The 19,400-nt window shown below is 57.5% G+C and overlaps 9 protein-coding genes across 11 annotated transcripts; 4 read left to right on the top strand and 5 right to left on the bottom strand.

The window, feature by feature from the left end:
* Positions 1 to 399: 399 nt before the first annotated feature.
* SDRG_07413 (hypothetical protein) lies at positions 400 to 3,576 on the top strand. Its single transcript, XM_008613246.1, has 16 exons — positions 400 to 839; positions 898 to 1,100; positions 1,159 to 1,226; positions 1,289 to 1,352; positions 1,398 to 1,733; positions 1,777 to 1,995; positions 2,047 to 2,130; positions 2,188 to 2,271; positions 2,315 to 2,410; positions 2,464 to 2,587; positions 2,632 to 2,705; positions 2,755 to 2,877; positions 2,926 to 3,035; positions 3,076 to 3,254; positions 3,298 to 3,362; positions 3,410 to 3,576. Exons 1-16 carry the CDS (start codon positions 503 to 505, stop codon positions 3,482 to 3,484), a joined length of 2,241 nt encoding a protein of 746 aa, XP_008611468.1. The 5' UTR covers positions 400 to 502; the 3' UTR covers positions 3,485 to 3,576.
* A 295-nt stretch (positions 3,577 to 3,871) lies between these two features.
* SDRG_07412 lies at positions 3,872 to 6,869 on the top strand (the record flags this gene model as incomplete). Of its 2 annotated transcripts, XM_008613245.1 has the most annotated exons (4): positions 3,872 to 4,275; positions 4,417 to 5,330; positions 5,387 to 6,269; positions 6,319 to 6,869. In XM_008613245.1, the coding sequence occupies exons 1-4, from the start codon at positions 3,943 to 3,945 to the stop codon at positions 6,817 to 6,819; spliced, it is 2,631 nt and encodes an 876-aa protein (XP_008611467.1). In that variant the 5' UTR covers positions 3,872 to 3,942. The 2 variants fall into 2 exon arrangements, with proteins under 2 accessions (XP_008611467.1, XP_008611466.1); XM_008613244.1 differs by having other exon boundaries at positions 3,943 to 5,330; positions 6,319 to 6,819.
* Positions 6,821 to 7,625, bottom strand: SDRG_07411 (hypothetical protein). Its single transcript, XM_008613243.1, has 6 exons — positions 7,542 to 7,625; positions 7,443 to 7,497; positions 7,363 to 7,392; positions 7,234 to 7,315; positions 7,150 to 7,186; positions 6,821 to 7,099 (listed from the first exon to the last, which is right to left on the bottom strand). The coding sequence occupies exons 1-6, from the start codon at positions 7,585 to 7,587 to the stop codon at positions 6,852 to 6,854; spliced, it is 498 nt and encodes a 165-aa protein (XP_008611465.1). The 5' UTR covers positions 7,588 to 7,625; the 3' UTR covers positions 6,821 to 6,851.
* Positions 7,626 to 7,724: 99 nt separating this feature from the next.
* On the top strand, positions 7,725 to 9,067 carry SDRG_07410. Of its 2 annotated transcripts, none has more exons than XM_008613242.1 (5): positions 7,725 to 7,932; positions 7,982 to 8,112; positions 8,161 to 8,353; positions 8,404 to 8,787; positions 8,838 to 9,067. In XM_008613242.1, exons 1-5 carry the CDS (start codon positions 7,762 to 7,764, stop codon positions 9,030 to 9,032), a joined length of 1,074 nt encoding a protein of 357 aa, XP_008611464.1. In that variant the 5' UTR covers positions 7,725 to 7,761; the 3' UTR covers positions 9,033 to 9,067. The 2 variants fall into 2 exon arrangements, with proteins under 2 accessions (XP_008611464.1, XP_008611463.1); XM_008613241.1 differs by having other exon boundaries at positions 8,404 to 8,793.
* A 794-nt stretch (positions 9,068 to 9,861) lies between these two features.
* SDRG_07409 (hypothetical protein) lies at positions 9,862 to 10,254 on the top strand. Its single transcript, XM_008613240.1, has one exon. The coding sequence runs from the start codon at positions 9,894 to 9,896 to the stop codon at positions 10,119 to 10,121; it is 228 nt and encodes a 75-aa protein (XP_008611462.1). The 5' UTR covers positions 9,862 to 9,893; the 3' UTR covers positions 10,122 to 10,254.
* On the bottom strand, positions 10,184 to 10,953 carry SDRG_07408 (hypothetical protein). Its single transcript, XM_008613239.1, has one exon. It carries the CDS (start codon positions 10,910 to 10,912, stop codon positions 10,541 to 10,543), a length of 372 nt encoding a protein of 123 aa, XP_008611461.1. The 5' UTR covers positions 10,913 to 10,953; the 3' UTR covers positions 10,184 to 10,540.
* Positions 10,954 to 11,267: 314 nt separating this feature from the next.
* SDRG_07407 (hypothetical protein) lies at positions 11,268 to 13,824 on the bottom strand. The gene has a single exon (XM_008613238.1). The coding sequence runs from the start codon at positions 13,720 to 13,722 to the stop codon at positions 11,386 to 11,388; it is 2,337 nt and encodes a 778-aa protein (XP_008611460.1). The 5' UTR covers positions 13,723 to 13,824; the 3' UTR covers positions 11,268 to 11,385.
* Positions 13,825 to 15,089: 1,265 nt separating this feature from the next.
* SDRG_07406 (hypothetical protein) lies at positions 15,090 to 16,588 on the bottom strand (the record flags this gene model as incomplete). The annotated part of the gene is made up of 3 exons (XM_008613237.1): positions 15,090 to 15,414; positions 15,462 to 15,845; positions 15,900 to 16,588. 3 exons carry the CDS (start codon positions 16,586 to 16,588, stop codon positions 15,090 to 15,092), a joined length of 1,398 nt encoding a protein of 465 aa, XP_008611459.1.
* Positions 16,589 to 17,103: 515 nt separating this feature from the next.
* On the bottom strand, positions 17,104 to 19,227 carry SDRG_07405 (hypothetical protein). The gene has a single exon (XM_008613236.1). It carries the CDS (start codon positions 19,202 to 19,204, stop codon positions 17,156 to 17,158), a length of 2,049 nt encoding a protein of 682 aa, XP_008611458.1. The 5' UTR covers positions 19,205 to 19,227; the 3' UTR covers positions 17,104 to 17,155.
* Positions 19,228 to 19,400: the final 173 nt, after the last annotated feature.

The following is a 19,400-nucleotide window of genomic DNA, read 5'->3' as shown; positions in this document are numbered from 1 at the left end:
AGGATCGGCAAGGCTCGGAGACGGCGCTGGAGCTGCCACGTCATGGGCGCAATTGGCTAGACGCACGCCACTCAATTTCCGGATAGTCGACCGAACCGGCCACTTGCGTCACCCCGCCGCTCCAGTCCAAGCTCGACAGACCCGGTTAAAACCCGTTGCTCGCACTTGTCGCGGTTGGCTAAAGTACGTTAAACGACGCACTCAACGTTAAACCGACAAATGAAGCAGATGTGCGCTGGGGATTGCGCTCCGCATGAAAGCCCAGCGTCCAGAACTGTCTTGAAATTTGTATGCATATGGTAGAGGCCCTTGGTGCAGTGTTTTTATCCTCTACACGGTTGCAAGGTCGGTGTTTCTAGTCTTATGGATCTTTATCCTTTATACATAAAATATGAAACACCCAGCTACAAAACCGAACTTACGCCGTCCGTTCTTCTTGTTCGAAGGATCCTCAACATCCCTGGGCGTCCTGAGAGCATCATCAGCATAGCAGGACTTGGCCATGAAGCCGTCGTACGCCCCGCTTAGCCGGCAAGAGGCCGCGCGCCCGCAGTACGAGAGCGTCGACTTCGTTCCGTACGACTCGCCGGGCCACCTGCACTCGCCCGCGTGCTACAACGATAGCAACTGCCAGGAGTGCCAACTGCAGCAGTACCCGCCGCCGACGACGGCCACGTCGCTGATCTCGTCGTTCCTTGGCCACGAGACAACGAGCGCGTTCCTCAAATGGTGTCTGAGCTTTGTCATTGGCGTCATCACAGCCTACATTGCCATCTTCATCTCGACCGCGACGGGCTCGATCATCCACTGGAAGTACACGCAGCTTCGAGGCATCCTCGGTACAAGCCATACAATCTCGTATCACAACGGCATGGCGCTCACGACACCTGCGCTTAGAGCACGAAAAGAGCGGGCTAACGTATACCGGCGCGGGGCTTCTCTTCCTCGTCCTCTTCAATGCGACGCTCGTTGGCGTGGCGAGCACGGTCATTCTGTACTTTGCGCCGTCCGCTGCCGGGTCGGGCATCCCTGAAACCAAGAGCACGCTCAACGGCGTCCTGGTCAAAGCGTGGATGAGCCCATCCACGCTCATTTGCAAGGTCCTCCTGCAGATACATGCGATCCTCGCCATCGCTCATGCGCTTCCTCGGCTCGTAGACCTTGGGCATCATGATGTCGGTGGGCGGCGGGCTACCAGTCGGCCGCGAAGGGCCGCTCATCCACATGTACGTACCCTTCCTCCGCTGTCCAGTGCCCACCACATCCTTCTCATCATACTATTCCGCAGTGGTGCGATCGTCGCCACGACGTTGACGTCCAAGCGCACGTACCAGTGCTGGCAGTCGGCGCGGGTACACTCAATCTCTAATCTAGAATGACCCGCGATACTCGTGTAGATAACGTTGCTGCGAGAGAAGGACGTCCGTGACCTTGTCACGTGCGGTGCCGCGGCGGGCGTCGCTGCGGCGTTTGGTGCGCCCATTGGCGGCGTCCTCTTTGCCCTCGAAGAAGGCGCGTCGTTCCTCTCGCCCAAGCTCATTTGGCGCGCGTTCTTCTGTGCGATGACGGCCGCCTTTGTCGGGTTTGGCACCAACGTCTTTGTCGGTGGCTCGTTCAATGAGGAGGCAAAGAAATCGGTCCTCTTCTCGTTTGGCAAGATGTCGGACCCGAGCGTCGACCGGGCCGCGTACGTGCCATATGAGCTCCTCGTGTTTGTGGGCATGGGCATTGCGGTTTGGTCTCATATTTGATTCAGAGATGCTAACATTTGTCTAGGGCGGGATCTGCGGCGCCATTTATACGCACCTGAATCATCTTCTCATGTTTCGCTGGAATTTGAAGAGTATGAAAGCGCCTTTGAAAGTGCTCCACGTCGTGAGCCTCGGTGTCGGAGTTTCGTTTCTTTGGTTTGGCCTCGCGTTTGGCCTCGGGTCCTGCAAGCCACTGCCGACGCCGATCGCGACGGCCCCCGAGAAGCTCGAGCTGCGGTCCGAGGTACGCATCTCGAGTCATTTTGCTGCTGGAACGCAAGTGGATATGGGCTAGTTGGTGCAGTTTTACTGTGGTCCAAACCAGTACAACGATCTCGCGAGTCTCTTCTTGACGTCACCCGACACGGCGCTCAAGCAGGTACGGCTATCTCTCCCTTTTCTTTCTGTCGCAAAACTGACTGCCGGTATTACATAGCTCTTGCATTTTGGCGAAGTCGCGACTGCACCGTCCGACTTTACCGCGGCCTCGCTGCTCGCCTACGGCCTTTGCCTCTTTCTCGTAAGCGCTCGATATTCAAATGCAATTATCTAACACTGGGTAGGGCTCGGCACTGACGTTTGGCAGTGCCATCTCGGGCGGGGTTTTCATCCCGTGTATTCTCAGCGGCGCCGCGCTCGGACGCCTCTTTGGCGGCTTGGTACACGCTACTTTAGTCGCTTTCAATCGACTAAACGTGTCTTGGTCGAGTAGATGCAGGCCGATGACGTCAACTACATGCATCTCAGCACCTACTCGCTTGTCGGGGCGGCAGCGATGCTCGGTGGCGTCACACGCATGACCATCTCGCTGACGATCATCCTCTTGGAAGCGACGGGTACGCTTCAACTTGGTAGCGATGCTAGTACGATGTGTGAGTAGGAGATCTGCAGTACGCACTGCCACTCATGATGACGCTCATGTCGGCGCGCTGGGTCGGCAACTCGCTGAGCACGGTACTGATGTCAATGCTGGGAGCTCGGCTGCAACAGTTGGTGCGATTAGGGCTTGTACGACTTGCATATCCACGGACGAGGCATCCCGTTCTTGGATTGGAGTCCGCCGTACGCGTTTGAAACGTTTACTGTCGCCCATGTGATGAAGGACGAGCCCGTATACCTCTCCAAGGTACGTCAAAATTTGCACATTGCACGGGACTCATGTGTTGTTTCTTAGCGCGAGACGGTGGGGACGCTCCTCAAGACGCTCATCGAATGTACGCACGACCATGCGTGGGCCGTTGTTGAGGAACCCGGGTCGCTTGTCCTCGCTGGCACACTGCAACGGTAGCCTTGCTACTTGAGTGTTTGTTGAAGAGGCGACTAGATCGACACTGGGGGCGCTGCTTCTCGACAAGTCGGCGTGGCGGGACGAGCTCCTGCGCGGCAGTTTTGACGCCGACGACCGCGAAGACTCAATCGAAGCCGTCGATTTTTCCAAGAACGACCGCGAGACCGTCATCAACCTCGAGCGCTACATCAACCCATCTCCATTTTTGATTCCTAGTACCTTGAGATATGTCGACGTCGTCTCATCCTTGTGCTCTAGTCGAAGCCTCGGCCGCCCAAGCCTACCGCCTCTTCCGGTCCCTTGGCCTCTCGTCGCTCTGCGTTGTACGGACTTTTTCATTTGGTCAAGTACTTGTTCAATCGAATGGTAGGTGACCAAGTCGGGCGAGCTCGCCGGTCTCGTGACGCGCGATGAATTGTATCATTTCAGCCGCCAAGAGCACTAGACGCCCCTTAGAGCACAACACCCTCTGTATGCTGTCCTTGACATTTCTTTTGACCGCTCCTCCTACCGCAATACAGTGTATGTACCGCTATCAGCTCGGTCCGGAGATCGCTGGGTAGTCGTCGCATTGTCGACACCCCTGTCCCCTGCAGCGCATGGCTGGTCTTCTTAGACTTAGTCTTAGTCGCTGCCATTGACTAAGAAGACCAGCCTCAGTCGGTGGCCTGCGACGGGGCAAAGCTACTCGACGGTGCGGTTGACACGCGAAGGCGCGGGGAAACTTCGTCGGGGCGCAAAATAATAGCCAATCAGCGTCCGAATAAAATGCAAGGCCGCGACGCCCAAGTGTGACGAGAGTGGATGTTTATCTGGGTTAAAGTAAGAGAGAGTGCGGAGAGTGAGCGCTCCGTGGGCCCCGGGGTTCTTGGCCAGCAGACGCATTTTCACAAGTCGAGAGCGATGGCCCGGAAGCGCAACAATCGCCGTGGCGACGACTCGGACGACGAGCCCGCGCCCGCCAAGGTCGTGGAAGAGACGCCCAAGGCCGGCAAGGGGAAGAAGGAGCCCAAGGGCAAGAAGGGCGGGAAGCGCCGGGGCGACGACTCGGACGACGAGCCCGCGCCCAAGGTCGAAGAGGTCGACCCGTACGCCCAGGTGGCGGCGAGCATGGCCTCCAAGAAGAAGGACAAGAAGAAGGGCAAGAAGCAGGCCTCCTTTGCGGACGATGATGATGACGAGGAAGAGAAGATCGTCGTCGAAGACGTCGAGGAAGAAGAGGACCCGTACCTCCAGGCCGCGGCCAGCATGAAGTCCAAGAAGAAGGACAAGAAGAAGGGCAAGAAGCAGGCGTCGTTCGCGGACGACGACGACGAGGAAGAGAAGATTGCCGTCGTCGAAGACGTCGAGGAGGACGAGGAAGACCCGTACCTCCAGGCCGCGGCCAGCATGAAGTCCAAGAAGAAGGACAAGAAGAAGGGCAAGAAGCAGGCGTTTGCTGAGGATGAGGTCGAGGAAGAAGAGGCCGAGGAAGAAGACGTCTCGGTCGTCGCGGCTGAAGACGAAGCGGAAGACGAGGAAGATCCGTACGCCGCGGCCGCCGCCAGCATCGCGGCCAAGAAGAGCAGCAAGAAGAAGGACAAGAAGAAGGCGGCGATGATGGAAGAGCTCGCCAAGGCCGAGGCCGCCAAGGAGGAAGAGGAGGTCGCGACCAAGAAGAAGGATAAGAAGAAGGACAAGAAGAAGGCCGCGCTCATCGCCGAGCTCGAAAAGACGGAGGAAGCCAACGCGGCCAACGACGATGACGACGATAACGACAGCGAAGAGAAGAAGCCCAAGAAGGAGAAGAAGGAAAAGAAGGACAAGAAGCTCAGCAACAAGGAGCGCCGCAAGCTCAAGGAAGAAGCCGAGGCCGTCGAGCGCGAGACCGAGTACCACCGCGCGGCCAACCCGCTCGACGGGCAGCAGTTCTCCGTGTCGCAGCAAGCGATCACGGAAGACGCCAACTGGGAGAACGCGACGGACATCCACATTGACAACTTCACCATCAACGCGCACAACAAGCTCCTCTTTGACAACGCGTCGCTGCACATCAACCATGGCGGCAAGTACGGTCTCGTCGGTCCCAACGGTCAAGGTAAGACGACGATCCTCAAGATGATTGCGCTTGGCGAGCTCCGCATTCCGCCCAAGATCGACTGCTTGTACGTCGAGCAAGAAGTTGTCGCTGACGACACGCGCGCCGTTGACGCCGTCCTCAAGGCCGACGCCGAGCGCTGGGCGCTTCTCGAAGAAGAAAAGAGCCTCTTGAAGAAGCTCGAAGATGGTGAAAGCGAGCAGGCCGACCAGCGGTACGACGATACCAACCGGTGTTGACATGGAAAACTCATGACGTTCTGTGGCATAGTTTGAATGAAGTATACGAGCTCCTTGCGGGCATGAACGCGGCGGCTGCCGAAGCCCGCGCGCGCCGTATTCTCTTCGGTCTCGGTTTCGACTCGATGATGCAGGAGAAGTCAACCAAGGACTTTTCCGGTGGTTGGCGTATGCGTATCTCGCTCGCCAAGGCGCTGTACGTGGAGCCGACGTTGCTCATGCTTGATGAACCGACGAACCACTTGGATCTCAACGCTGTCATTTGGCTCGACGATTACCTCCAGAAGTGGAAGAAGACGCTGCTCATTGTGTCGCACGACGCCGACTTCCTCAACTCGGTCTGCGGTGAAATCCTCCACCTCGACCAGAAGAAGCTTACGCCGTACCGCGGCAACTACGACATGTTCCGCGAGATGGAGGTCCAGAAGCGCAAGCAGGCCGAGAAGGCGTGGGAGAAGCAGCAAAAGCAGCTCCGCAACCTCAAGGCGTCGGGTACGTCGTCCAAGAAGGCGACGGACATTGTCAAGAAGCAGCGCGAGCCTGGTGCCCGCGCCGCCAAGAAGCAAGCCAAGTCGAGCGTCGAATCGGCACAGGACGGTGGTAACACGCTTGCCCTTCTCGAGCGCCCGCGCGAGTACACGGTCAAGTTTTCGTTCAAGGAGATCACGCAGCTGTCGCCGCCGATCCTCGAAGTGCGCGAAGTGAGCTGGAAGTACGGCAACTCCCCGTACTTGTTCAAGGACGTCGACTTTGGTATCGATACGGACTCGCGCGTCTGCATTGTCGGCCCCAACGGTGTCGGCAAGTCGACCTTGCTCAAGATCATCACGGGTGACCTCAACCCCGAGGAAGGCGAAGTCCGTCGCAACGGCCGCCTTCGTATGGGTGTGTACAACCAACATTTTGTCGACAAGGTACCTTGCGTCAGTGGTCTATTCGCGAGATGCTCATGGCAATGTTTAGCTGCCCATGGGTGAGACGCCTGTCGAGTACCTCCGCCGCCTCTTCCAGGATATTACGTACCAGGATGCGCGCAACTTGCTCGGCAAGGTCGGCTTGGAAGGTCACGCGCACGAGATCAAGAACCGTCTCCTTTCGGGTGGTCAGAAGGCGCGTGTCGTGCTCGCCGAACTCATCTTGCTCAACCCGCACGTGCTCGTGCTCGATGAACCGACCAACAACTTGGATATCGAGTCGATCGACGCCTTGTGCGAAGCGCTCAACCACTACGACGGCGGCGTCGTTGTCGTTACGCACGACGCGCGTCTCATTGAGGCCATTCGGTGTACGCTCTGGGTTGTCGACGACTTGGACTGCGTCGCATACCCGGGCACGTTCCACGAATACAAGAACAGCATTCTCGAGGACATTATGAAGAAGGCCGAGAAGGAGGAGGAGCGCATCCACGACAGCCAGTCCAAGAAGGCCGAGAAGCGCGCGCTCCAGTTTGCCAAGAAGGCCTAAGTGTTTAAAAATCCAAATTCATCCATCCACCTTTACTTGGTTTGCGACAACATCGTCGCGAGCTCCGGCACGGGACGTCGCGTCGTCACGTACGATGCAAAGGCTGCTGCCGACAGCCCCGTCGACTCGGTCGTCGGCAGCATGTCGTTGATCTGAAGGCTTAAGAGCGCAGGGTCACTCGAGTACGGTGCTAGAATCCCTCGGAGGTCGCTTGGAGAGAGATCGTTCATGCTCGTAGGCGTCTCCTTGTGGGCCATAAGCAGCAGCCACTGGTGGATTGCTGGGCGCGTCATGAGGTTGCGACAGAAGCATCCACATGCATGTGTCTACCTTGCAGCTTGTCGGGCAGCTTGTCGGATGAGAAGAGCTACGACGATGCGACTGCGCTTAAGGTTTTCTCGGAGTCTTTTGTACCGTGTAGTGCTCGACGAACCGGGAAAACGATGGCTCGGTCGTGTTGGGCTCGATGCACGAGCGAAGGAGCGCCGTGAGAATTCTACGCCGGTGAGCAAAGAAGGACGCTACTTTTGTACTTGAACGTACGTCGTATTGACGTTTGGGTCGCGCATGTCCCTACGGTAGAGACCACTGAGAAGCGCGCTGGTGTATTCCTAAAGGCATACCCCTTGATCGCTGCTTGAAATCGAGCGTGGAGTTCGTAGATCTTTCGAGGAGGGACTACGAAGACTATGCGAAACCCGGCGCTATGCAGGGGCACGTACGATTGTACTTGGCTTGGAGCTGCTCGACCTCAAAGATGGAGCTCATTGTAGCTATACACGACGCTTCGGCGCTTGGATCGTTTCTGTTGTTTCGGGAAGACGCGCAGTTGCTGCTGGTGCCGCCACGTATATCCGAAGTTTCCCGTACTTCGATAGCCAATAAAATCGCACACAGTACTTCGACGAAGATTCGTGCACAACACCAATCAATCACACCAAGATGATGCTCGCTACACTTCGTCGCCGGGCGTTGCCGCTGACGCGGGCCGGCCGTCATGCTCCGCTGCGACCAGCCATGCGCGCCCAGCGGTTCCAGGCGCCAGCGCGCGAGTTCTCGGTGCTTACAGACCTGTTTGCCCGCCTCCGCAGCTGGTGGCAGCCACCAACCTCGGTACGTCCAACCGACGCGCTCGCCTGCCTCATGTGCGCTCTCTGTGTAGCTTCCAGCGCCCACCGAGCCGAGCAAACGTGTCGTCCTGTCGACAGGCCGCCGCAACGCCAAGACCGTCTGCTTGGTCGATGGCAACAACCTCCAGTACTTTGTGTTTGACCCAACGTGTCCGATGATGCAGTACTACGTCCGACTTCAACTTGCGGCTAACGCACAATTTCTCGGTAGCAACGACGCATACGTTGGCGCGACGGTGCGTTTCCTCCAGCGACTCCGCCACCTCGTTCTCACGCAGCAGCCGGACGGCATCGTCGTTTTCTTCGATACGAGCAAGGTCACGGACCGAAAGAAGGAAAACCCAGCGTACAAGTCGGAGCGCAAGCCCATGGAGCCTCGCCTTCGGCCGCAGTTCAAGCTCACGGTACAGTCAAGAGATCTGGCGCTATTCATTTTGCTTACTCATGTACCTAGACGGCGGCACTGCGAGCGCTCAACCTTCCGATCGCCCGTGTGCCCGGCGTCGAGGCCGACGACCTCATTGCGTCATACGCCAAGGCTTGCGTGGACCAAGGCTACAACGCAGTGATTGTATCAAACGACAATGACTTTCTCCAGCTCGTGCAAAGCTCGACCGTGACGGTCCTCAAGCCTTCGCGCAACCAAGTGCTGCGGGAGAAGGACGTCCGTGCCATGCTCCACGGCGGCAAGCCCTTCTTGCAGCCCGATATTCGTGCGCTCTGCGGCGACCGATGGGGCAAGACGCCCGGTCTTCCTGGCGGCCTCAATAGACGCCAAGCCGTCGACCTTCTCGAAGCCTCGGGTGGTCTCCTTCCGCTGCTGGACAACCTTGAAAATGTATTGGTATGCTTTATTGACTGCCTATCAGCACCAAGGTCGCGTCGTAGGTGGACGACGAGACTCTGCGCCAGCGACTCGCAAGCGCAGATGAGCTCCTCCGGACGTCGTACCGCAATACCAAGCTCGAGAACGACTTGGTGCTGCCGATTGCGCTTAGTGACCTCCACGTTGCGACCAATTTTGACGTGCTCGAGCCGCTGCTCGGCAAAGACGCCGTGCGCGTTGTCAATAGCTCACTGTAATCTACTACAAAATTGCATTGGTGTATCGATATACACCCTTGTGTGTGTTATCGAAGCCAAGATCCAGGGACGAACGAAGAATGCGGAGGCAGCTCGTCGAGCCAGCCGCACCAGGCGGAGGCCTCGTGTTGCTGGCGTCATCTCTGGCGATTCAAAGATGGAGGATGAGCTACGATGCACTGTCGTGGCTTGGTGTGACGATAACGACATGCCGTTTCGCTCATTGCCGGCAAAAAGTTGCGATGTCGAGGATGAGTGCGACGACCGACGACGTCGGTGGAAGTTTAGTCCACTTCAAGAATTCCATTTTGAACAATTTCACATTGCATCGCCTTCTTCTACACTCCCTTTCGCTACTCCAGCACTAGTCGTAGTACGGATACTACTAGTCGTAATATACTTCAAAGCCGCTGTAGCTGCATTTGAAACCCGCTCCATCTCGGTCGGTCGGTTGGCGCCCTTGCCTGCAACTGGCCCGACTCTTCCCCATCGCAATGCATCCAGCGAAAATGGCGCTTCTCCGGCTGTCTTCCTCGGTTCGTTCCGGTGCATTCTCGCATTGTATTGGCCGTTCGAAATCATCTTGCAGCCAATCGCAGCGCGTTCTGCGTACGCGCCCATCTGATTGGGTCTGGTTCGAACTGCATTAGTGCGGCTTCGCATTCGTTCGTAGTAATAAAATAAAATGCTTGTCCATCGTGTCCAAAGTCCAGAGCCCATACAAATATCTCTATTTTTCAAAATTCAAACATCTTTATTTTACTCGCTTGCATACAAACATCCAGTGCTCTTACAGCCTGCGATATTAAATCGTACGACGTTGGCACTACGAAAAGATCGTTCACTTTGCCTTTTGCTCTCATGTGTCCGCTGCGCTACATCCTGCTCCTCGTCTCGATCCTCATCGCGTGCATTGGGCTCTCGCAGGCCGCGCTCGAGTCGGACGACGACTTCTCCTCGAAGAAGAAGAAGAGCGACGATGAGGACGAAGTGGCCGACCGCAAGTCGACCTTCCAGACCGTCGTCGACATGCTCACGGGCCGGTACCTCCTCAACGCCTACTATGGCCGCGCCCTCGCCGCCAACTAAATGTGGCCTCTATTTTATGCCCGACGCTTGGCCGTTGGCGCCCATTTTTGTAAACTATTTGTCGCCCACGTGAAGTTAATTGACCGCGCGATATTTTGTCTCTAAGAACTGATTGCTTATCGCTGCATACCGAGCTGCATCGTAGAGATCAACGTCGCCGCATACGGCGGGTGGTAGTCTGCCGAAGACCGAGGCGCACGGCTCGTCTGAGTTGCCGGCGCCGTGGACGTGATTGTCCCACGCGTCGTTGTTATCAGGTGGCTTGACACAGGTTCGTTGGAAGCACCGTGTCGTGCCAGCCAGGCTCCGTGAGTTGGCTTCGTTGCACGAGACTATGACTGAGACGCGTAGACACAATGGCCGTGCAAAGGCGCTCTTCGTACGTGTTCTCACATCTATTATGGGTTGTACAGGCGTGCTTATGCAGGGCAGTCGCCCGTCGCGCAGGACCGCGTGATTTCGGGCGTCTTGACCGTCGTCGGCGTCACAGCCGTGATCTCTTCGTCCTTGCGCATCTTGCTCTTCTGCGGGTCCGTGAGCTTGACAGCGAACGAGCCCGACTCGTTCTTCTTGCCCTGTACAATGTTGAAGAGCAGCATATCTTCGGCCTCGGTGATGCCCTTGACCATGGCCTGGATCGTCTCGGTGTCGGTCTCGGCGCGGTTCTCGACAAAGTTGGCGCGGATGGCCTTGCGCGCCTCCGTGATGGCGTAGACGTCGCCGACGAAGGCCCTCTCGCTCGCGCGGACAAGGCGGCGGTAGCCCCACAGGGCCTGACTGCGGAGGCTCATGCTTGCAGCAGCGGTAAAAATAACTGGCCCCAGCTTTCAACGTGGGCTCTTGTCCTAATTAGGCTTACTTTCGGACTTCTCGTCGATTCGTGAGTTGGATTCGGCAGTTGCCACCAATGGCTCACTCATCGTCCTCGGGCGGAGGGCTTCTTCCAAGCAGCAACTCTTGCGCTCCGAGGCGTCTTGGCATTCTCTTTGCTGTGTATCATCTTCAAGCGATACGCTGCCGTTGCCGCCTTGACACTCGCCTTGACCAGCCGTGATACTAGTATTGGGGACATGGATGCGCCGCCGGTCGGCCACATCTCCAGACTATCTCATTTTAAACATGGCACATGCCGAACAGTAGTAACAACACAAAGTGAAACGTGTTGATGGTGTATAAGTTGTAGTCGTACAGTCTTAATACCTCCGTGTAATCCGACGAGGTTTTGGGTACTGTGGTTATAATTGTCTTTTAGTAGTACAGGACATTACGACCGCGTCGGGATCGCAATCGGCGGCGTCGCGTCGTCGATCGAGTCGAGACGGTCTTGTTCGTCGACGTACGTCTCGTCGATTTGCTCGGCAATGATGCGCGTCACGACGGCATTGCCCATGATGTTCATGTACGTCGCAAACCGGTCCAAAAGCACGTCCATGGCGACGATCCACACGAAGTTGGCCGGCGCCACGTCGCTCACAACCGAGTTCCACACCGCCGTGACCCAAATGAGGCCGCCGTGCGGGATCGGCGAGACGTTCCACGACGTAATCACGGAAGCAAAGACGATCAGAATGACCTTGCCGATACCGAGCCCAAACGCGTCGGCGCCAACGTCGTCGCTGGCCATTTGCGACTTCATCAAAAACACCGTGCACGCCGCAAGGTAGAAGGCCGCGCCGTCCATGTGAATACCGGTGGCGACCGGTGTCACAAAGCGCACGAGCTGCTGCGAGACTGTCCGGGTGGCATCGATGGCCTGGATGAGCATCGGCAACGCCGCGAGCGACGCCGACGAGGCAAAGCCAAAGTGGAGCGCCTTCTTGATTTGAAACACGTAGGCGTAAAAGCTCCGGCGCGTCGTGAGAAAGCCGATGACTGGCAGCACAAGATAGCAGTGCAGCAACGCGCCAGCAGCAAAGATGGCGGTGAGCGCGCCAATGGCTTGCGCCGCGGCCGAAAAGTTGCCAAAGAATGAGTTTTGACGCACGATGATGAGGTGGAGCGCCTGGCGGTACGCGAGCGTCAGCGCGGCCTCGGCCGGCGACAGAATTGTGTCGGCGGTCGCGTTTGCCGCGGCTTTCGAGAAGGTTTGCACTTTGGGCAATGGGTTCGTGTACGTGGGGTCTTCGGGCAGCACGAACGACGACGCGACGAGGAAGAGGACTGCGATCGGCACAAAGTTGATGACCCACCCAATCATGATGAGGAAGATCGAGTTGAGCTGCCGGAAAAGATCCAAAATCGCGTGGTTCGAGTGCGAGATTTTCGCAAGGACGACCCCGAGCGGCATCGCAAACACCACGACACTCACGAGCGCCGAGTCTTGAACAAACGCGCCGACTAGGTTGTCGGTCACGAGTTCGTTCATGAGCGTAAAGAAGACTTGCTCCGGGCCTTGCGTCGTCGCGTTCACACTCGACGCTTGCTGGTACACGGCATTTGTATCGTTGATTGCGAGCGTCGTCTCCCGCGCCATACACGCCATCTCGCCGCTCGACGTGACACCGACAAAGCCCGTGAGGTTGGTCGATGGGCTCAACGGGCACCCCATGGTCATTGGAATGGACCCGTTGTTGGTCGTACTCCCGGTCATGAGCGACGTCGACTTGGTGCGGTACACGCTTTTAGGAAGAAGCGAAGCGAGGAGGACCCCTTCGATGGCCGCGAGCAGCGACAGCGTGATGAAGAGGAACACCATGCGCGACCCGACCATCTTGCTCTTGCTGAGGCGGAAGAGGTCGGCGATCCCGACCGTCACGTTGACAAAGATAAGCGGCACGACGAGGCATGAGAGCGCGCGGATGAGCATGTCGCCCGGCAGCTTGATCCAGTCGTTCCACATGTTTTTCGTCTCGAGGTTGGCTTGGTACGATGCGATTTCAGTGAGGACGTCGCCCATGGGCATGGCGTCAATGGCGTCCGGCGAGAGGTTCGAGAGGCGCGTCGCTTGGTCGACGCCAAAGGCCAGGACGACACCGAGCACGATCGCAATCACGAGCCCGGGGAGGCCAAAGTAAATCTTCTTGTAGCGCGCGCCTTCGATCGTCCAGAGGTACGCGTAGTACTCGTCGTTGCCTTCATGGGGCTTGCCGTCAAAGCCGTTCTCACTCGAGAGCATGGCCACGTCCCCTTCGAGGTGCGGCACGTCTGGGATCGTCGCCGGCGGGTGGTGCGGGTTGCTGTGGATGCTGCGCATGTGCGGCTCGTTCGAGTGCCCGGACGAGATCGAGTCGGCGCTCGACGGGTGGCGACCGCCGTTCGTGGACGCCGGCGATGCGCGTCCGTGGCTGCTCACACCGGGCGACGCCGTGGCTGTGCGCCGAAAATCAGTGCGCGCCTCGTGGGGCGGCGTCGCCTGGGGACGCGCCGACGCGCGAAAGTCGGTGCGGACTTCGGGGGCGAGCGGCGACGCGGTGGCGCCACGCCGAAAGTCGGTGCGGATCTCGCCGCGGTAGACGGGCGGTCGCGTGTGGGGCTGCGACGAGTTGCTCGACATGGACGCGTCGGCTGCGAAATGCAAAAGTGAACCTAATGAAACAAGACGGTGGCTCGTTCTCCATCTGGCGGTCGCACCCGGCGTCATCTCTACCAGTCGCCATCGCATACAACGGCAAATGCGAGAGAGGAGAGTGTAGTAGGAAGATGGGAGTGTACTTGCATGGGCGATGCTGTCACACACAAGATACCCAATTGAACGTGTTGAGAGGAAATTGTGATTTGGTGTGTAGAGGCGCTCGACCAGTGCTGTTGGACGTGCTGCTGTGAGCTATTGCGGCTACTTTGCCGTGCGTTGAATGGCAAGTGCAACAGTGGCGCGGATATGAGAGTCGCAGGAGAGAGGCACGGTCAGTGGGTTCCTCAACCGGCATCCGTGACTTGCAGAATGCATGCACTGGGTCAGTTGAAGTGCCGCTACCGGTAGCCGTCTCTTGTCCTTCTTCATTTTGGCCAACCAGGCGTCATGAAGACTTTCTCTAATCTCTGATCTCATGTCGCTTTGGTCGAGGAAGCCCTCGCTTTTCAAGCTGCACGATGCATCCGTCTTCGCTTGATTCTTCTTGGAGGTCTCGAGCTGAGGGAAACGGAGGGATACCATTGATTGCCGAGAGAGTCTTGGTCATGAGAGTGGAGGAGAGTGCAACAGCACCAGGTGTCACCCATGGTTGTCACCTCAGACTGTGGCAGGTCCCTCAACTCTATAGCTTCTTACTCACAATGATGGAAGTAGGCGTGCTTTGAACACGTCAATTCAGCACAATTCCCTATAAACATTAATGAGATATCGCAACAAGGGAGCATCACTTGTCGTCACAGGCGTGTGTCACTGCGCAGGGTTTGGCAGGTGCATCCATTCTGTCGGACGACACGCATGAAGCCATGACGACTTCGTTCTTTGCACTGAGGCATTGCACGTGTCGAGTACAAAAACATTATATGGAGCACACTGCTCACCAACAGGCGGTCTCAAGGGTCGACTTGATGTCTATACGCTTGCCGAGCCAATTCGCCGTAATCTTCCCAGTAAGAAAGGCATCATCATGTGACAGACACCCGCAGTGCTCGAAAGAATAGTACGGACAACAAGTCCATAGGCCAGCGGATCGTGGCGTTGCGTAACGCGGCAACCATGACAATCCCAACGCAGTGGCGACGCGTACCTCTACACCGCGGGCGCTGCCATCCACTCGTTGCAACGCGGGATCGTTTCCAGCTGGAATACGTCGCTCCGTGCAGCGACATCAACTCTCCCGACCGCCAAAGATATATACTGTAGACACCTTGTCTTGGTTGCATTGAACCTGTAGACGGCATAACTGGAGGGTCCTACGCTGATGTGGTTGCGAGTCAACTTCCACGACCGGTTGATACTATGGGCAGCCAACAACTTCATGGGAAAGGGGCTTTGACGACGCTGCAGGAAATATGGTGTTTGGGGCAGACAGACTGTAAAGATATTCTATTCTACTAGTATTAGTTTAGTTGCACCATGGCCTGAAGCGTCTGCATACTCTGTTTAAAAAACTGAAGCTGCTTGAAGTACCGGCGAACACCGTTGCCAGCCCGGCGCGCCCGCTCGCGGGGATCCATGGCCATAATGTCTTCAATGGCTTCGCAAATGGCGCGAATCGGCACCTCAAAGACGATGTTTTGGCCCATCGTGGCCTTGTCTGCCCACGGCGTGATGCCGTGGATAAGGACACCCGAGTCGTCGTCGACGAACTCGTCCATGGGCGGCGCATCGGTGGTCACGACGAGGGCGCCGGCCGCTCGTGCTTGGTTGATGTAATGGCCGAATCTATACACGCCATGAACTCGGAATGCATTGTAGGCGATGCGACGTACCCTTCCATCGCGCTGGGGCACACAATGATGGTCGCGTCGTGCAGAATGCTTGCAAACCCCATCGACGAGACATATTGTCCAAAGTGAAAGTCGACGTTCGGCGGCGGGCTGCCGTGCCAAAGGTCGTTGAACGTGCCGTTGGACCAATCGTCGCTCGAGTACTGATGCAGCACCGGGAACTCGGGGTGGTCTTTCCAGCAGTTGAGCATTCGCCCCGCGTTCTTGAACGGGCTCTTGCCGTTGGCGTGGACGACGCTGAGCTGCCCAAAGTCCTTGGGCGTCATGTGCGTGGTCGCGTTGCGCATCAAGACCGTCGCGTCGCTCGTCGTGTGCTGGGTATAGAGCACCTTGGCGCCGCGCGGGTTGTTGTTGTCTTGGTTGTACCTACAGAACCATAGATCGCACCTTGTGCGAGACAAAGAATATATTGCGCACCACGCCCAGATGCGGTTGAACGCGTCGCGCGACTTGGCCAAGACAATGTCAACACGGTGGTAGTGCGCCGGCGTCAACTCGCCCATCTCGACGTTGGGCATGAGCACGATCTTCTTGGTCGACGGAAAGAACGGCATCTCATGGACGCCTTCCCAATAGTGGTTCATAAAGAGAATTGCCGAGCGCGGGCAGAGCTCAAAGTACGTGGATCCTGCACCGTTCTCATCGATGAACGTGGTTTCAAGGACCCATTTCGGAATCGCGCGCGACTGCAGATGCAGCGTGTACACCATGGCGTCTTCGCAATACCCGTGGTCTCGGACCCCCGTGTTGAGGTAAATATCGACCGCAGGGCACTTGCGCAGCTCGGCCAAGATCGCGCTGTGCGGACTGTCGCGCCGAAGTAAGTCGCGCGCACTGCGCGCGTGCCATGGAATGAGCACGTCGTCTTCTTTGCGGCAATAAACGTTCAACTCGATCAAACGCAAGAGCTCGGCGTCGTGCGCGGCGTGGAGCGCGTCAATGTCGGCGGCGGCAAGGATTCCGTGGGGCGCAACGCCCGATCGGACGTAGGTCGCGTGGACTGTCTGCGCAGTCCATGATACGCCCCTCGCCTCGAGCAGCAAGTGCACCAGCGTGATGACTGCCAGCGCCAGAAAAGCCCACTTGGTCCATGCGTCGCTTGTCGCCATCTCGATCGTCCCGTTGGACAGTGTTTTTCAAAATGTAAATTTCTTGCCTCTTTTTAGCAAAGGGACACCTCAATGTCGTATTCGCGTCCTCGTCTCTATCTGCATTTCGTGGTGGATCCCATTGATTATACTACTACGCACCCACTGATTATACCATGTCGTACCCATTGATTAGACCTGAGCGAGTAGCCGTGAGAACTGTACAAATATGATAGTCGTCTTGCGTTGTATTGATTGAAACTGGAGTTGAAGCCAAAAGATCGTCCCAAGCCGTTGCTGGACGCGCGCTACCGACGAGTCAATAGAGGAGGAAGTTATTTGGTGAGTTAATTGTTGTGGCGGTTGGCATCGTGGTCTCAATGTATCACGCGACCGGACATATGTTTTTACCAATGAACGAGCGGGCGCAAAGGCGCGGTACCAAGGATTAAGTCAAGTAGCTCGATCGGGCAAGCTTTGTCTCCACGGCGTTGACACCGTTGCTACTGGTATAATAGTGTTGCGCCCCACGCACGTTCGTCAACCAATAAGTTATTCACACAGTTAATCAACACACGGCGACTTTGGTTATGGTCGATGTACGAGGACCGGCGTGCTGTCGTCGTCGGCATTCGTGTGCCCGAGACGGTCTTGCTCGTCGACGTACGTCTCGTCAATCTGCTCGGCAATGATGCGCGTGACGACCGCGTTCGAAAGAATGTTCATGTACGTCGCAAACCGGTCTAAAAGCACGTCCATGGCGACGATCCACACAAAGTTGGCGGGCGGTACATCGCTCACGACAGCATTCCAGACCGCCATGAGACCGAGAAGACCGGCGTGCGGCACGGGCGAGACACTCCAAGAAGTAATAATGGATGTGAGCGTGATCATGACGGCCTTTCCGAGTGTCAAGTCGACCAGCGTCGGCTGCGACTGCACGAGAAAGACCGAGCCCGCCGCGAGGTAGAACGCCGCGCCGTCCATGTGAATACCGGTGGCGACGGGCACGACGAAGCGCGTGAGTTGCTGGGACACATTTCGCGTCCTGTCAATCGCTTGGATGAGCATCGGGAGGGCGGCGAGGGAGCAGCTCGAGCCAAACCCAAAGTTGAGCGGCTTCTTGAGCTGCAAAATGTACGGGATCGGGTTGCGGCGTGTCGAGAGGAACGTAAGGAGCGGCAAGAAGGCGTAGCAGTGCACGGCCGTGCCTGTTGCAAAGACGGCGACGAGCGTTCCGATCGCACGGGCGGCGGCGCCAAAGTTGTCAAAGAAGGAATTTTGACGCACAATGGCCATCTTGAGGAGACTTCGAAGGGTCGCGAGCGTATTCGCATCGAGCGCAATCGTCGTATCACCCCACGCCGCCGCAGGGATCGACGGGAGCTTGGTCGGGAACGTCGGGTCGTCAGGGAGGATGAAGGACGACGCGACGAGAAAAATGATCGCGACCGGCACAAAGTTGATGACCCAGCCGACAAGAATCAGAAAGATGGCGTTGAGCTGCCGGAAGAAATCCAAAATCGGGTTGGTCCCTTGCCGGCGCGACGCAAGGGCGACACCGATTGGGATTGAGAGGACCACGACGCTGAGGAGCGCGCTTTCTTGTACGAACGCGCCGACAAGGTTGTCGGTAATGAGCTCGTCGGCGAGGTCAAATACCACTTGGCTCGCCGATTTGTGCACGCCGTGCGGCGACGTCGACGCCCGCTGATAGACGCTGTTGACGTCGACAAGCTTGAGATAACTCTCGCGCGGAAGGCACGCCATGGTTCCGTCACTGTCGACCCCGAGGTAGTTGGTCGCGTTCACGCTCGGGTCGTTGTTGCACGCGAGCCGCGCCGGGATCGCAGTGCCGTTCCGGCCGTTGGCGCCACCGACAAAGGCGGTCGACTCGACGCGGAAGACACTGCCGGGCACGATGGATGCCAATGAGACACCGAGAATCGCCGACAAAATTGACGTAATGAGGAAGAGCCACACCATGCGCCAGCCGACCAGCGTCGCCTTGTGCAAGGCGACAAGGTCTGCGATCCCGACAGTCACGTTCACAAAGACGAGCGGCACCACAAGGCACGAGAGCGCGCGAATGAGGAGGTCCCCGGGCAGCTTGATCCAGTCGTACCACATCTTCTTCGTCGCCAAGTGGTCGACAACGGCCTGCAGCTGCTTGAAAACGTCATGGGGCGCCATCTCGTCAACATCGTCCACCGAGATTGTCGCCACGTGCACGGCTTGGTCAACGACGAAGGCGAGCACGACACCGAGTAAAATTGCCAGGAGAAGACCCGTGATGCCAAAGTAGAGGCGCTTGAGACGCGACCCGTCGGTGGTCCAAAGGTGTGTGTAGTAGTCGTCGTGGAGCTCGAGCGGCTTGGTCTCGGACTCGCGCTCGTCCGAGAGCATTGCAACATCCGTGTCGGGCAGACCGAGCGGGCGGTATGGTGCCTCCGTGGTTTGGTGCCCGCTCGAGTGCGAGTCGGCCGTCGACGGATGGCGCGAATGGACCGACGACGACGGGGACGGCCCTGTGCCCCGGCTCCGAGGTGACGCGGTCGCGTTGACGTGACGCCGAAAATCGGTCCGGAGCTCGCCGGCAAACGCGGGTCGGCGCTGGGGCGTCGATTGGCTACTCATTGCTCTGGCTCGGAGAATACAAAAGTGACCTCGTGTACTAACATTACGCAGGGCATGGTTTGATTTGGTGATTGTTCGCTCTCCATCTGGGTAGAATGGCCACGTTGCACATGCGAGCGCAACTGTAGCAAGTCCCACCGTGTCCAGTGCGGAAGCCCCACGACGTTGCCAGAAGGCGCTAGGTAGACGCACAAGC

Source organism: Saprolegnia diclina (genome assembly GCF_000281045.1).
Source record: "Saprolegnia diclina VS20 unplaced genomic scaffold supercont1.21, whole genome shotgun sequence".
Classification (NCBI taxonomy): domain Eukaryota; phylum Oomycota; class Saprolegniomycetes; order Saprolegniales; family Saprolegniaceae; genus Saprolegnia; species Saprolegnia diclina.
Note: the sequence above shows the minus strand (reverse complement) of the source record. Positions and strands in the feature narration are given on the sequence as shown.

What these genes read in the sequence shown, in the direction of transcription:
- SDRG_07409 (XM_008613240.1), top strand. Translation starts at nt 9,894, where the DNA reads ATGTGTCCGCTGCGCTACATCCTGCTCCTCGTCTCGATCCTCATCGCG.
- SDRG_07407 (XM_008613238.1), bottom strand. Translation starts at nt 13,722, where the DNA reads ATGCGATGGCGACTGGTAGAGATGACGCCGGGTGCGACCGCCAGATGG.
- SDRG_07411 (XM_008613243.1), bottom strand. Translation starts at nt 7,587, where the DNA reads ATGAGCTCCATCTTTGAGGTCGAGCAGCTCCAAGCCAAGTACAATC. An exon ending in GCTCCAAGCCAAGTACAATC is followed by an intron (nt 7,498 to 7,541) that starts GTACGTGCCCCT and finishes TAGTCTTCGTAG; the next exon opens with TCCCTCCTCGAAAGATCTAC. An exon ending in GGTTCGTCGAGCACTACACG is followed by an intron (nt 7,187 to 7,233) that starts GTACAAAAGACT and finishes GCATCGTCGTAG; the next exon opens with CTCTTCTCATCCGACAAGCT.
- SDRG_07410 (XM_008613241.1), top strand. Translation starts at nt 7,762, where the DNA reads ATGATGCTCGCTACACTTCGTCGCCGGGCGTTGCCGCTGACGCGGGCC. An exon ending in GGTGGCAGCCACCAACCTCG is followed by an intron (nt 7,933 to 7,981) that starts GTACGTCCAACC and finishes CTCTCTGTGTAG; the next exon opens with CTTCCAGCGCCCACCGAGCC. An exon ending in ACAACCTTGAAAATGTATTG is followed by an intron (nt 8,794 to 8,837) that starts GTATGCTTTATT and finishes GTCGCGTCGTAG; the next exon opens with GTGGACGACGAGACTCTGCG.
- SDRG_07408 (XM_008613239.1), bottom strand. Translation starts at nt 10,912, where the DNA reads ATGAGCCTCCGCAGTCAGGCCCTGTGGGGCTACCGCCGCCTTGTCCGC.
- SDRG_07405 (XM_008613236.1), bottom strand. Translation starts at nt 19,204, where the DNA reads ATGAGTAGCCAATCGACGCCCCAGCGCCGACCCGCGTTTGCCGGCGAG.
- SDRG_07413 (XM_008613246.1), top strand. Translation starts at nt 503, where the DNA reads ATGAAGCCGTCGTACGCCCCGCTTAGCCGGCAAGAGGCCGCGCGCCCG. An exon ending in ACGGCCTTTGCCTCTTTCTC is followed by an intron (nt 2,272 to 2,314) that starts GTAAGCGCTCGA and finishes AACACTGGGTAG; the next exon opens with GGCTCGGCACTGACGTTTGG. An exon ending in GCCTCTCGTCGCTCTGCGTT is followed by an intron (nt 3,363 to 3,409) that starts GTACGGACTTTT and finishes ATCGAATGGTAG; the next exon opens with GTGACCAAGTCGGGCGAGCT.